The sequence below is a fragment of the Ranitomeya imitator genome, chromosome 2, assembly GCF_032444005.1.
Source record: "Ranitomeya imitator isolate aRanImi1 chromosome 2, aRanImi1.pri, whole genome shotgun sequence".
In the NCBI taxonomy this organism is placed as follows: Eukaryota; Metazoa; Chordata; class Amphibia; order Anura; family Dendrobatidae; genus Ranitomeya; species Ranitomeya imitator.
Genome location: NC_091283.1, coordinates 75396916 through 75411560, shown reverse-complemented (window position 1 = coordinate 75411560; position 14645 = coordinate 75396916). Strand labels below are relative to the sequence as shown.

The following is a 14645-nucleotide window of genomic DNA, read 5'->3' as shown; positions in this document are numbered from 1 at the left end:
CCTCTCGTGTTCCGGGACCGGAACAATGACTCCGCTCTGGCGGAGGGAGTGAATGGCGCAAAGGAGGGCGCGAGACTGAGCTCCCGAACTGGTGAGACGAGAGGGGAAAAACAGAGTTGGAGGAGGAGCGGAGAACTCTATTTTGTAGCCAGACGACACCAGATCCCTGACCCATTCGTCGTGAACGACGGAGAGCCAGGCTTGCTGAAAAAGGAGTAGACGTCCGCCTACTCTGGTGGTATCGACTGGCGCCGTTCCCGAGTCATTGAGACGGGAATCTGGGGGGTCTGGAACCTCTGGTTCTGGGCTGCCTCGGTTTTCCGCGCCAGGAAGGATTCGGCCTGAAGGAGGGACGAGCGTCTCTGTCTGTGCGAGTGGATCGGTCCGATCTGGAGAGACCAGTAGGATTGGACCAGGCTGGGCTGGTACGCAAGGGCCGAAAGCGAAAGTAAGGCCGGCGCTGGAAAGCCGCCTTGGGCCTCTGTTGGGGGAGGAACTTGCTCTTTCCCCCTGTGGCGTCGGAAATAAGCTGGTCAAGCTTTTCACCGAAAAGGCACCCGCTTTGAAAAGGGAGAGAGATCAGAGATTTTTTAGAGGAGGAATCTGCGCGCCACTCTCTGAGCCAAAGCGCCCTTCTGATAGCGATGGCGTTAGAAGCCGCCGATGCTGCGCAATTCGCCGCATCGAGGGATGCGTACATCACATAATCACTAGCCATGGTTATCTGTTTAGCCAGGTCCGCCATCTCAGACGGGAGGTCCTGTTCATGAATGGATTTCGCTAGAGCATCCGCCCAGGAAACCATTGCCTTAGCCACCCAAGCCGCGGCGAAGGAGGGGGACAGGGAAGAGCCTGAGGCTTCGTACACTGAGCGAGCTAGAGAGTCTAGCTGGCGTTCAGTGGGACTCTTAATTGAAGCGCCGTCCGGGACTGAAAGAAGCGTTTTAGAAGCCAGGCGCGAGACCGGAGGATCTACTATAGGGGGATCCGTCCAGTCTTTCACGAGATCTGCTGAGAAGGGATACTTCGATACCAGGTCCTTCTTACCCGTGAAACGCTTATCTGGACGCTCCCTGTGCCGCCTGACTATATCCAGAAAGGCTGGGTGAGAGGCAAAAGTTTTGTGGGAACGCTTGGTTCTGGTAAAAGAGACCGCGTGTTCCGGAGCGGAATTAGAGTCATCATCCACCTTAAGTGCGTGATTGACTGCTACAATGAGGGAGTCAACCGCAGCTCTGAACTCCGGAGCCTCCGGGTCCAATGATACCTCGGACTCATGTTCAGAGTCGTGAACGCTGCAAGCCCCCAAAGAGTGTGAGCGAGAGGTGGAGCTGCCAGAGTCTGAGTGGCGAGGTGAGCGCTCAGGAGAGGTAGTGCGGATCCGTTTTCTGGATGACCGTGCCTCTTTATGGAGAGAGCCCCTGCTGACCGATGATTCCCCTGCTATGGAGGGGTCTTTTAACACCTGTAACGGATTGCCCCGTTCCCCGGGAGGATTTTGAATGGATTTGATGGCGTTGGCTAAAAAATCCACGGACTGCGACTAGGTACGCCGGAGTCGGTGGAGGGCTCCTGGGCACATGGGGCATCGCAGGCAGAGCAGAGGGGAGAACTTTGAGGCCTAGGAAGTGGGGCCTGGCAGGTGGTACACGCAGAAAAAAAAGGTCGTATGCACCTTAGAGGATTTTTTAGACCTTGACTGGGACATGATTCTAATGCAAAAAAATAGACCACAGGATCTATAATCTAGGGAAGCAGAGGGCGACGCTGCAGAGGAGAAGCTGACGAGGTCTCCTTACCCAGGTCCTGTGTCCCACTGTCCTGAGAAGACGAACTGTGTTGCCTGAGTTGGGAAACCGGCTGCACGTGGGCGCTATGACACCTAGGAGCTGCGGCAGAGCTGGAGCTGCGGCGTGCAGTGAGGGACCAAGATGGCCGCCGAGATCAAGAGAGAGATCTCGGAGGCTGCGAGAAGCGCCAGGACCGGGGGGCGGCGCCGCCGATGACGCGCAGGGGTGGCCGGAGCCTATCGGCAGCGACCAGCGGCTAGGCCGAAGCCGGGGACTAAATTTGCGGCTTCGGTCCGCCGCGCGGCCGCAAAGTGCCGAAAAATGGAGGGAATCTGCGGCTTCAGGCCACCGATGTGCCGCTACTTAGGAGGAGCCCTCCGGACCGCAAAACCGGCGACCCCCCCATCCCCCACGAGACACTTACCCCGAGGAGGTGAGAGGTGCCTTGGAATGGCAGGGACGGTGCAGGGGTTGGGAAGCCTCTATCCACCAGCCCCAGACAGGGGGGTGGAGAGGAACCGTCCACCACCTGAATCACGCATAGGCATTGGTGATGCAGTGTGGTCTGCCCGGACGCCACGGAAATAGAGCCTCTGTACAGCCAAGGGTAAAACCTGGTGGACAGGGCAGATGTCCGGCAATAAAAAAGCCTGGCTGCAGAGGATACTGGAGGTAAAACACCAGTGCTCGTCTGTATAAAGTGGGGAGATCGGCGCCCTTTTAGGGAAAAGACCGTCGCCCAAAAAAGGTCAGCTCAGGCAGTGGCTCCCACATCGCAGGAGAGGATACGGTGAGGTGAAACTCCCGTGCTCGCCTGTTGCTGGTTCGGGGGAGATCGGACCTTGAAAGAATCCGTCGCCCCCTTCGTCCGGAATAGGAGAGTTAAAAGGAAAAAATCCGTGAGAATAAAAATCAGTGTGCCTCCTACGGACACGAAGCTTGAACTGGGTCTCTGGAAGCCAGCATGAGGGTGTATACTGCAGGGGAGGAGCTAACCTTTTTTGTCTCAGCTTAGTGTCAGCCTCCTAGTGACAGCAGCATAACCCATGGTCCTGTGTCCCCCAATGAGGCGAAGGAGAAACCATATATCGCTCTGATCGCCTCCGCCTGCTCTACAACATCCTGCAGATCACATAACATTGTCAAAGTGACTTTAAAGTAATCCTAAAACACTGCAAAAATTCCAACCTACCTGTCCATTATTAGCCCATGGGGAATGTAGACCTTTTCCAAATCCGCTGCATAATGCTTAGGAATACAGAACAGGTCAAGGTCGTATCCTTGTTCATCATCAGCAAGCTGCAGAATAGAAGAATAGATATTTGAATAAGTAATCCTAGAGATAAACCTCAACGTTTTGTCAAGTGCAACGGAAACAAGAGATATGCAAATGGCACATACGTCAAGTAATGTGACACACAAGCCACAGAACTTTGCCAAAAGCGCCGTCATTATCAGAAGGTTTTATTATCCCATGAGCAGATAGAACACGTCTAGCGATCTTGTACGGCTTAGTTAGGCAGCAGGTCAATAGCAACCAGTTTGTCTTAAACAACTGATGGTGAACTGGAACGGAGCTAAGGAGGAGGAGGAGGATTGGTCAGAAACAAGCAATACTATAAGTATAAAAATGTTACCTGTACAATACAAAAAAACTGCGGAGAAAGAGGCAGTCAGTGAAGCAGGCGCCAATCGGAGCATAGAGCTGGAGTGGTAGCGGCTTCAGATCTACCATAGTCATTAATTCAAATGTTGATTTCTCAAGAACGGACTGGCCATGTAAGAGCACTGCTTGTCTGTGGAAAGCTACATGCACACAAATAATTTAAGGGGTGAAATCTTGCTAAAAGATTCCTTTTATTAGCTGAACATTGTGGCTTCGGGAAACATTTATTTCAAACTTATTTGTTTTGTTCTACTTCATGTCATATGAACTTGTCATTTACATTTCTAACACACTGGTACAGATAAAAAAAAAAAAAATCATCCTTTCTTCAAACTGTCTTGTGTGTGGCTGTAGGGCTGAGTTTAGATGAGAAAATGAAAAATTATCCAATGTTCATCCCGAGGAGAAAAACAAAAACTGGGGTGAGAGGGAAAGGTCAGGCAGGTAATGTTCTCCTGGCATTTGCCAAACCTAGACTCCTCCACCAGATGCCAAATGGAGACGTGTGATCCGGCACTGCACAGAACTCGTTTCCACTGCTTCAGAGTCCAGTGATGGCGGTTTTACACCACTACATCCAATTTTTGGCATTGTGCTTGGTGATGTAAGGCTGAATGCAGCTGCTCAGCTATAGAAATCCATGCAATGAAGCTCCCGACTCACCACTTCTGTGCTGCTGTTAATACCAGAAGAGGTTTGGACCATGCAGTTATGGACTCTGCTGAATTCTGGTGACTTATGCCCTCTGCCACTCAGCTCTTGGTGACCCTGAGCTATAACTTTACTTCGTCTCCACTTCGTTGCGTCTCGCCCCCTTTAGATGTTCCAGATCTACCTCCACTGTATAAAATTTGCTTAACACAGATTATTCTCAAGGGCACGGCGACAAGTTCTGTGAAATATGTAACCTTGAATGTTTCCATACCTACGGCGAAGCACCTCCGCCGAGCGTCTCCTGAGTGATTAGGAACGGAACAAACATCTTTTGTTATAGGAATATCATATAACACGTTAGAGATCCCTAACCAAGTGTGTGCCCAGCTGTAATAGTGCTAAACCCATGCCAGCTCCAGAGGCCACACGGAGAGGAGGCGGCACAGGGCAATGCACAGGGCACTATGTAGTGCGGACCAGAAATGGGCTATTTAAGGAGTGTCAGTTTCTGGCTTATAAAAAAAAACCAAACAGAAATGGAGGGCTAGAGGAAAGAAGTCTGAATAGTGCAATGATAGCAAATGTGACTGACGATCTGGGTGTGGAGGTAATTTATCCCAATACTTGTCAATCTAATCAGAGATAAATCAATGGGGAAGTGCGACTTACCAACATACCGTACACCTTGCCCCTTAATAAATAGGGCATGCCTAAAAGACACCCTACAACTAAACCTAGTGCACCATCATCGTTTTTAGACCTGAGGGCACAGCCTGGACCCTCTTGTGCCAACTCGTCACCACAGTGGCTTCCTTGTGCCCCCGCTACGCACAGATTTAAGGATTAAAAAAACGATCAATGCACGGAGGTCTCACCTCTTCTTCCAAAGGTCACCCATTATTTTGGTGACAGTAGGTGATCCAGCTTATACGATGAAAGGTTTCACCTCCCCTATCATCTCAGAGAATCTACCATATAATTGTCTAAGGGTCAGTTCCATCTGTCTGTCCTTCTGTCTGTCACGGATATTCTTTGGTCGCGGCCTCTGTCTGTTATGGAATCCAAGTCGCTGATTGGTCTCGCCAGCTGCCTGTCATGGCTGCCGCGACCAATCAGCGACGGGCACAGTCCAATTAGTCCCTCCCTACGCCCCGCAGTCAGAGCCCGCTCCATACTCCCGTCCAGTCACCGCTCACACAGGGTTAATACCAGCGGTGACGGACCGCGTTATGCCGCGGGTTACGCACTCAGTTACCGCTGCTATTAACCCTGTGTGTCCCCAACGGTTTACTATTGATGCTGCCTATGCAGCGTCAATAGTAAAAAATCTAATGTTAAAAATAATAATTTTAAATAAACCTGCTATACTCCCCCTCCGTAGTCCGAGGATGTGCTCGCGCCTTCCGCCAGCTTCCGGTCCCAGAGATGCACTGCGAAATTACCCAGAAGACTTAGCGGTCTCGCGAGACCGCTAAGTCTTCTGGGTAATTTCGCAAAGCATCCTGGGAACGGAAGATGGCGGCAGCCGCGCGCCCATCGACACAGCGCCGTTGGATCCCAGGGGGTGAGTATGTAACTATTTTTTTTACTTTAATTCTTTTTTTTTTTTTTTTTTTAACAGGGATATGTGCCCACACTGCCAAATACTGCGTGGGCTGCATTGGCTACATGGCTGCTATATACTACGTGGGCAGTAGTATATACTACATGGCTGCTATATACTACGTGGGCAGTACTATATACTACTTGGCTGCTATATACTACTTGGCTGCTATATACTACATGGGCAGTACTATATACTACATGGCTGCCATATACTACGTGGGAAGTACTATATACTACATGGCTGCTGAATACTACGTGGCCTGTGTTAGATACTGCGTGGGCTGCGTTATATACAACGCATCGGGTATTCTACAATATGTATGTATATAGTAGCCACATATTATATAGCACAGGCCACGTACTATTTGTATGCTATATACTACATGGCCTGTGCTATATAGTATGTGGCTGCTATATACATACAGTCATGGTCAAAAGTATTGGCACCCCTGCAATTCTACATAGTTATTAAGGTTGAAGGAAGACTAAGTCCATCTAGTTCAACCCATAGCCTAACCTAACATCCCCTAACATGTTGATCCAGAGGAAGGCAAAAAAAAACCATGTGGCAAAGAGTAAGCTCCACATTGGGGAAAAAAATTCCTTCCCGACTCCACATACGGCAATCAGACTAGTTCCCTGGATCAACGCCCTATCAAGGAATCTAGTGTATATACCCTGTAACATTATACTTTTCCAGAAAGGTATCCAGTCCCCTCTTAAATTTAAGTAACAAATCACTCATTACAACATCATACGGCAGAGAGTTCCATAGTCTCACTGCTGTTACAGTAAAGAATCCGCGTCTGTTATTATGCTTAAACCTTTTTTCCTCCAAACGCAAAGGATGCCCCCTTGTCCCTCTTTCAGGTCTATGATTACAAAGATCATCAGAAAGGTCTTTGTACTGTCCCCTCATATATTTATACATTAAAATAAGATCACCCCTTAGTCTTCGTTTTTCCAAACTAAATAGCCCCAAGTGTAATAACCTATCTTTGTATTGCAGACCCCCCAGTCCTCTAATAATCTTGGTCGCTCTTCTCTGCGCCCGCTCTAGTTCAGCTATGTCTTTCTTATACACCGGAGACCAGAACTGTGCACAGTATTCTAAGTGTGGTCGAACTAGTGACTTGTATAGAGGTAAAAAGCCGGATTACTCACCGGTAATACTCTTTTAGTGAGTCCACGACAGCACCCCACTGGAGAGAGAGGGATCCGCCCCGCAGGAACAGGAAACCTACCGAGAAATAAAAGGGGGCGGTCCGCCTCTCCTCCTCAGTTTTGATTTCAGAGTACCCGGAGGACCGCCAGTATTAGGCAAATATAATTTATTTCATTTTCAAACTTATTTGCTCATATATGATTAAAAGAATTTTACTCAATAGTAAATACTATATTAATATAGGGAGGGATATAAGAGGGTGCTGTCGTGGACTCACTAAAAGAGTATTACCGGTGAGTAATCCGGCTTTTTCCCTTTCGCCACGACAGCACCCCACTGGAGATCTTACAGAGACCATCACCTAGGGGGGGACCACCGTGCTGAGGACAGTCCTGCCAAAGTCTAGGTCAGAAGTTGACGATAGGTCAAGCCTATAGTGATTATAGAATGTAGAGGGATTTGACCAAGTTGCCGCCTTACATATAGTCTCAATTGGGACCTCTCCCCTTTCTGCCCAGGAGGATGTCATAGCTCTGGTAGAGTGCGCTGTTATGCCTTCCGGAGGGTTTTCTTTACTCGCGGAATAGGCCAGTCTGATAGACTCTCTGATCCACCGGGATAACGTGCTTTTCGTTATTCCATGACCCTTCTTGTGACCCTGGAAGGAAATAAACAGAGCCCTACACTGTCGCCAGCTACAGGTTCTTTCAATGTACTTTAACACTACTCTTTTAACATCTAGAGTGTGGTACTTTTGTTCTTCAGGAGTGGAAGGATTACTGAATAAAGTGGGCAAGATTATTTCCTGAGACCTATGGAATGTCTTAGCTACTTTGGGAAGGTAGGAAGGGTCTGGTTTAAGGACCAACTTATCCTGAAAGGTTAATAGGAAAGGTGGATCTATAGAGAGTGCTTGGATGTCACTGATTCTCCTGGCTGAAGTCAGTGCTACCAAGAGGGCCGTTTTTAGTGATAGGATCTTGATTGGTATTGAATCTATTGGTTCAAATGGAGAGTCTGTTAGGGCTTGTAAAACTAAGTTTAGATCCCAGGGAGGAACTCTAGGTATATTAACTGGATTTATACGTTCACAGGCTGTAATAAATCGGGATACCCATCTATTCCCCGCAATGTTATGGCCATAGAGAGCTCCTAGTGCTGAAATATGAACTTTTAAGGTGTTTGCAGTTAAACCTAGTTCTCTCCCTTTTTGAAGAAATTCCAGGATAGACTGTATCGGAATTTCTGACGTGTTTGAAGATGTATGGAATTGTAGGAATTTCTTCCATATTTGTGTAAATTTTTGTAGTGGAAGGTTTTCTACTCTGGAGGAGCGTGTTTATCAATCCCTCCGAGAACCCCCTTGATTTTAGCATCTGCCTCAAATTCCAGGCCGTGAGATGTAGACTGTCCACTTGAGGGTGGAAAAACGGACCTTGGAAGAGAAGATTGGGTGTTGAGGGGAGGACCCAAGGATCTGAGACCGACATGGTTTGCAGCCACGAGAACCATGGTCTCTTGGGCCAGAATGGAGCTATTAGTATCACCCTCGCTCCTTCGGTTCTGATTTTGCGAATGACTTGGGGCAGCAGTATGATCGGCGGAAAAGCATATGCCAGACTGAACTGCCAAGGGGCTTGGAGAGCGTCTAGAATGTCTGGATGATCCGCTAGAGATAGGGAGGCAAATTTCCGGACTTTTTTGTTTCTCCTGGTGGCGAAGAGATCTACTTGAGGTTGACCCCATAGGGATACTATATCTCGAAAAATCTGCTGGTTTAGGCACCACTCTCCTTGTTTCAAGGTGTGTCGACTTAAGAAGTCTGCCTGCTGGTTGTTTTCACCTCTTATGTGTAGTGCAGTAAGGGATGTTAGGTGACTTTCTGCTAGATTCAGGATTTCTGTAGCAGAAGACATCAGAGTCTCTGATCGCGTTCCTCCTTGCCTGTTTAGATACGCCACTGTGGTGGTGTTGTCGGAAAGGATTCTGACGTCTTTCCCTCGTAGCTGTGGGAGAAAATGGCATAAGGCGTACTTTACTGCATTTAATTCTTTAACATTAGAGGAATAGCAGCTTTCCTCCATGTTCCAAAGCCCTTGGCAAAAATCATTCCCCATATGAGCGCCCCATCCATGAGGACTGGCGTCCGTGGTTATGGTATGAGATGGCGTTATTATCCATGGAACACCGCTCATTAAATGGTCTGAATTCAGCCACCACGTTAAGGAAGTTAAAACTTCCTGAGATAAGGTTATTTTCACATTTAGGTGACCAGATAACCGTCTATCTTCTTGTAAAATCTGGTGTTGCAGTGTACGGGTATGATGTTGAGCCCATTTTACCGCAGGTATACAAGAGATAAGAGATCCTAGTAAGGACATAGCTTGTCTTAGGGATATACGTGGATTGTTTATCGCCGCTAGGACCTTGTGTTTGATCAGTAGTATTTTTACCTGAGGCAGGAGACACTTTTGAGATACGGAGTCTAGATGGAACCCCAAGAACGCCTGGCAGGATAGCGGAGTGAGTCTGGATTTGTCGGTATTGATTATCCAGCCTAAATCCTGTAGAGAGGAAATTGCATGAGCCAAACGATCAGCACATTGAGTAACTGAATTTCCAATAACCAAAAAGTCATCCAGATAGGGAACAATTAAGGTTTCTTTTTGGTGAAGGTAGGCCATCACCTCTAGCATTATCTTGGTAAAGATCCTCGGTGCTGTTGAAAGGCCGAAGGGCATGGCTGTATATTGGAAATGATGAATCTCGCCGTTGATTGTCACTGCTACTCTGAGGTACTTTTGGTATCTGTCATGGATAGGGAGATGATAATAAGCATCTTTCAAATCAATGCCCCCCATCATACAGTTTGGAAAGAGGAGTTTTATAGTGGATCTAATGGATTCCATCTTAAATGTATGGTTTTTGACAAATGAATTGAGCTTTTTAAGGTTTATGATGGTCCTGAAAGAACCGTCGGGTTTAGAAATTAGGAATAAGGGAGAGTAGAATCCTCTGCCTTCCTGTCCCTCGGGGACTTGGACTAAAACCCGCTTTGATAATAGGGTTTGAATTTCCAGCTCTAGAGCCTGCTGTTGTGCGGGCGAGCTGAGGGATGTTATAATATATGACTCGTGGGGAACACGAGAGAATTGTAGTTTAATTCCATCTCGGATGATGTTTAAAACCCACGAGCTAGATGTTACTTTTTCCCATTGGGTGGCGAAAAATTTCAGTCTGCCCCCTACTGGTATATCCTCAGAATTTATTGTCTTTTGGGGGGTTGGGTCTTCTAAACATGGTACCTCTTTGCCTGTCCTCTTTAGCAGTCCATGTTGTAGACCTATCCGTTTGCCTCCTTTTACCAAACGGTCTCCTCTTAAAGGCTTTCCTGTAAAAGGGAATGGAGGAATCAGGGAAAGCTTTCTTCCTGTCCTTTGCCTTTTTGAGTATATCATCTAAGGTCTTGCCAAAGAGGTACTCACCCTCGCATGGGATTGCGCATATTTTGGATTTAGACTGCGCGTCCCCTTTCCAGCTTTTCATCCAAAGTGCGCGTCTTGCATTATTCACAAGACCTGCGGATCTCGCTGCTAATCGAAGAGAGTCGGCAGATGCGTCCGCCATAAAAGCTGCTGCTCCACGTATTAAGGGGATGGCCGCTCGAAGTTTCTCTCTCGAAACTTTATTTTCGATCTGCTGGTCCAACTGATCAATCCAAATGATCATTGACCGGGCAGCGCAGGTGCTGGCTACTGCAGGTTTAAAAATTCCAGTAGCCGCCTCCCAAGATCGCTTAAGGGATGATTCAGCTTTGCGATCTAATGGATCGACCAGAAGTCCCGCATCCTCCACAGGCAGAGTGGATTGCTTGGAGGTAGAAGCTACGGCTGCATCGACCTTAGGCACTTTGGTCCATGTAAGGAGCTCCTCATCACTAAACGGATATTTACGTTTAGACGCGGAGGGCAAAAAGCTTCTTTGATCCTGCTTCTCCCACTCTCTTTTAATTAATGCTTTCACCGCTGGTATAACCGGAAAACATCTCCTCTTTCTCTCTGCCAAACCCGCAAACATAATTTCCTGCGTGGTTTGCGCACCCTTTACCTCCTCACACCCCATGGTATTGCGGATTGATTTTACCAAGTTGTCCACACTGTCTAAGTGGAAACATGAACGCCCCTCGATTTCTGAGGAAGATGATGATGATGATGATAGGGAGGCTTCTGACAGTACCGTCTGGTCACTTTCGGAGTCTGACATAAGTGTTGGTGTTTTAGACTTAGCTTTACGCGGTTTTTCCTGGGTCATATTTTTAAGCTCCTCTCTAATAATGGCCCGTAAGTCCGTAACGGACACCGTCGCTCCCCGAGTTGTTTCCTTAAAACAGTCTTTGCACAGTTTTTTGGGGTATGAGTCCGGAAGGGGCTGGCTACACAAGGCACATTCCTTATGCTTGGACTTTTGTCGTTTTTTTGACTGGGCGTAAAAAGTAGCGAGAGAGAGAGAAAAGAGAGAGAAATAGGGAGACAGCGTCAGCTTAATAGGCAGAGTTTAAACACTCACCCAGTGAAGCGAATAGTACCGGATCAGAAGGCCGAGATCCTGTTCTGGAACCGTCACTCTTACGAGCGGACTCCGAGGATCCTTTGGTGTGATCTTTGGTGGGGGGCACTGGATCTCCAGCTGTGGGGTCCATGGCACCTGGGGATGACATCTCTGCATCGCCGCATTATTGTTTCTGGGCGTTTTTAAATAGTGCGCCCATTTCCTCTTTTTTTTTTTTTTCTCTCCCCGCTGCGCAATGCGCATGCGCGGGTTGCCGCTGGCTCCCCCGCCCCAGATCCGGCCTAGGCGCCCCGGAAGTGACTCCTTCAGTTCCGGGGTAGCCAGTATTGCGGCGGTCGGCGCATGCGCGGTCCGGGATTCAGCGCCGGACCGCAATGGAGGTTGTCTTACCCGGCTCCTTGCCGCACCGCACGCCGGAGAAGACGCCGGGCGGCCCTCCCCGGACCCGGCCGTCTGCTCCATCCACCAGCTGAGGAGGGAGCCGTCTAACGGAACTCCCCCGACGCTGCTTCTGAGCTGCAGCCCCTGCCGTTCTCACGGACACCGCACAGGCGGCATGCTAGCCCAGGTATGTTGAAGTCGTCCTGTCGTTCCTGGATTGTTCCCGCAGGAACAGGAAACCTAAAACTGAGGAGGAGAGGCGGACCGCCCCCTTTTATTTCTCGGTAGGTTTCCTGTTCCTGCGGGGCGGATCCCTCTCTCTCCAGTGGGGTGCTGTCGTGGCGAAAGGGAAAATCATGTTTTCCTCATGAGCATCTATGCCTCTTTTAATGCATCCCATTATTTTATTTGCCTTTGTAGCAGCTGCCTGACACTGGCCACTGAATATGAGTTTGTCATCCACCCATACACCCAGGTCTTTTTCATTGACGGTTTTGCCCAGAGTTTTAGAATTAAGCACATAATTATACATCTTATTACTTCTACCCAAGTGCATGACCGTGCATTTATCCCCATTAAAGCTCATTTGCCATTTATCAGCCCAAGCTTCTAGTTTACATAAATCATCCTGTAATATAAAATTGTCCTCCTCTGTATTGATTACCCTGCAGAGTTTAATGTCATCTGCAAATATTGAAATTCTACTCTGAATGCCCCCTACAAGGTCATTAATAAATATGTTAAAAAGAAGAGGGCCCAATACTGACCCCTGTGGTACCCCACTGCTAACCGCGACCCAGTCCGAGTGTGCTCCATTAATAACCACCCTTTGTTTCCTATCCCTGAGCCAACTCTCAGCCCACTTGCACATATTTTCCCCTATCCCCATTATTCTCATTTTATGTATCAACCTTTTGTGTGGCACCGTATCAAAAGCTTTTGAAAAGTCCATATACACTACATCTACTGGGTTCCCTTGGTCCAATCCGGAACTTACCTCTTCATAGAAACTGATCAAATTAGTCTGACATGAACGGTCCCTAGTAACATAGTAACATAGTTAGTAAGGCCGAAAAAAGACATTTGTCCATCCAGTTCAGCCTATATTCCATCATAATAAATCCCCAGATCTACGTCCTTCTACAGAACCTAATAATTGTATGATACAATATTGTTCTGCTCCAGGAAGACATCCAGGCCTCTCTTGAACCCCTCGACTGAGTTCGCCATCACCACCTCCTCAGGCAAGCAATTCCAGATTCTCACTGCCCTAACAGTAAAGAATCCTCTTCTATGTTGGTGGAAAAACCTTCTCTCCTCCAGACGCAAAGAATGCCCCCTTGTGCCCGTCACCTTCCTTGGTATAAACAGATCCTCAGCGAGATATTTGTATTGTCCCCTTATATACTTATACATGGTTATTAGATCGCCCCTCAGTCGTCTTTTTTCTAGACTAAATAATCCTAATTTCGCTAATCTATCTGGGTATTGTAGTTCTCCCATCCCCTTTATTAATTTTGTTGCCCTCCTTTGTACTCTCTCTAGTTCCATTATATCCTTCCTGAGCACCGGTGCCCAAAACTGGACACAGTACTCCATGTGCGGTCTAACTAGAGATTTGTACAGAGGCAGTATAATGCTCTCATCATGTGTATCCAGACCTCTTTTAATGCACCCCATGATCCTGTTTGCCTTGGCAGCTGCTGCCTGGCACTGGCTGCTCCAGGTAAGTTTATCATTAACTAGGATCCCCAAGTCCTTCTCCCTGTCAGATTTACCCAGTGGTTTCCCGTTCAGTGTGTAATGGTGATATTGATTCCCTCTTCCCATGTGTATAACCTTACATTTATCATTGTTAAACCTCATCTGCCACCTTTCAGCCCAAGTTTCCAACTTATCCAGATCCATCTGTAGCAGAATACTATCTTCTCTTGTATTAACTGCTTTACATAGTTTTGTATCATCTGCAAATATCGATATTTTACTGTGTAAACCTTCTACCAGATCATTAATGAATATGTTGAAGAGAACAGGTCTCAATACTGACCCCTGCGGTACCCCACTGGTCACAGCGACCCAGTTAGAGACTATACCATTTATAACCACCCTCTGCTTTCTATCACTAAGCCAGTTACTAACCCATTTACACACATTTTCCCCCAGACCAAGCATTCTCATTTTGTGTACCAACCTCTTGTGCGGCACGGTATCAAACGCTTTGGAAAAATCGAGATATACCACGTCCAATGACTCACCATGGTCCAGTCTATAGCTTACCTCTTCATAAAAACTGATTAGATTGGTTTGACAGGAGCGATTTCTCATAAACCCATGCTGATATGGAGTTAAACAGTTATTCTCATTGAGATAATCCAGAATAACATCCCTCAGAAACCCTTCAAATATTTTACCAACAATAGAGGTTAGACTTACTGGCCTATAATTTCCAGGTTCACTTTTAGAGCCCTTTTTGAATATTGGCACCACATTTGCTATGCGCCAGTCCTGCGGAACAGACCCCGTCGCTATAGAGTCACTAAAAATAAGAAATAATGGTTTATCTATTACATTACTTAGTACTCGTGGGTGTATGCCATCCGGACCCGGAGATTTATCTATTTTAATCTTATTTAGCCGGTTTCGCACCTCTTCTTGGGTTAGATTGGTGACCCTTAATATAGGGTTTTCATTGTTTCTTGGGATTTCACCTAGCATTTCATTTTCCACCGTGAATACCGTGGAGAAGAAGGTGTTTAATATGTTAGCTTTTTCCTCGTCATCTACAACCATTCTTTCCTCACTATTTTTTAAGGGG

The 14645-nt window shown here is 47.4% G+C and overlaps 1 protein-coding gene across 2 annotated transcripts in view; it reads right to left on the bottom strand.

Annotated features, from left to right (window-relative positions):
- HPRT1 (hypoxanthine phosphoribosyltransferase 1) overlaps positions 1-14645 on the bottom strand; it is a 63928-nt gene that overhangs the window by 39945 nt on the left and 9338 nt on the right. For both annotated transcript variants that reach the window (XM_069746966.1, XM_069746967.1), the window contains exon 2: positions 2983-3089. In XM_069746966.1, the coding sequence (XP_069603067.1) occupies positions 2983-3089 (107 nt within the window). The remainder of the gene's footprint in view (positions 1-2982; positions 3090-14645) is intronic.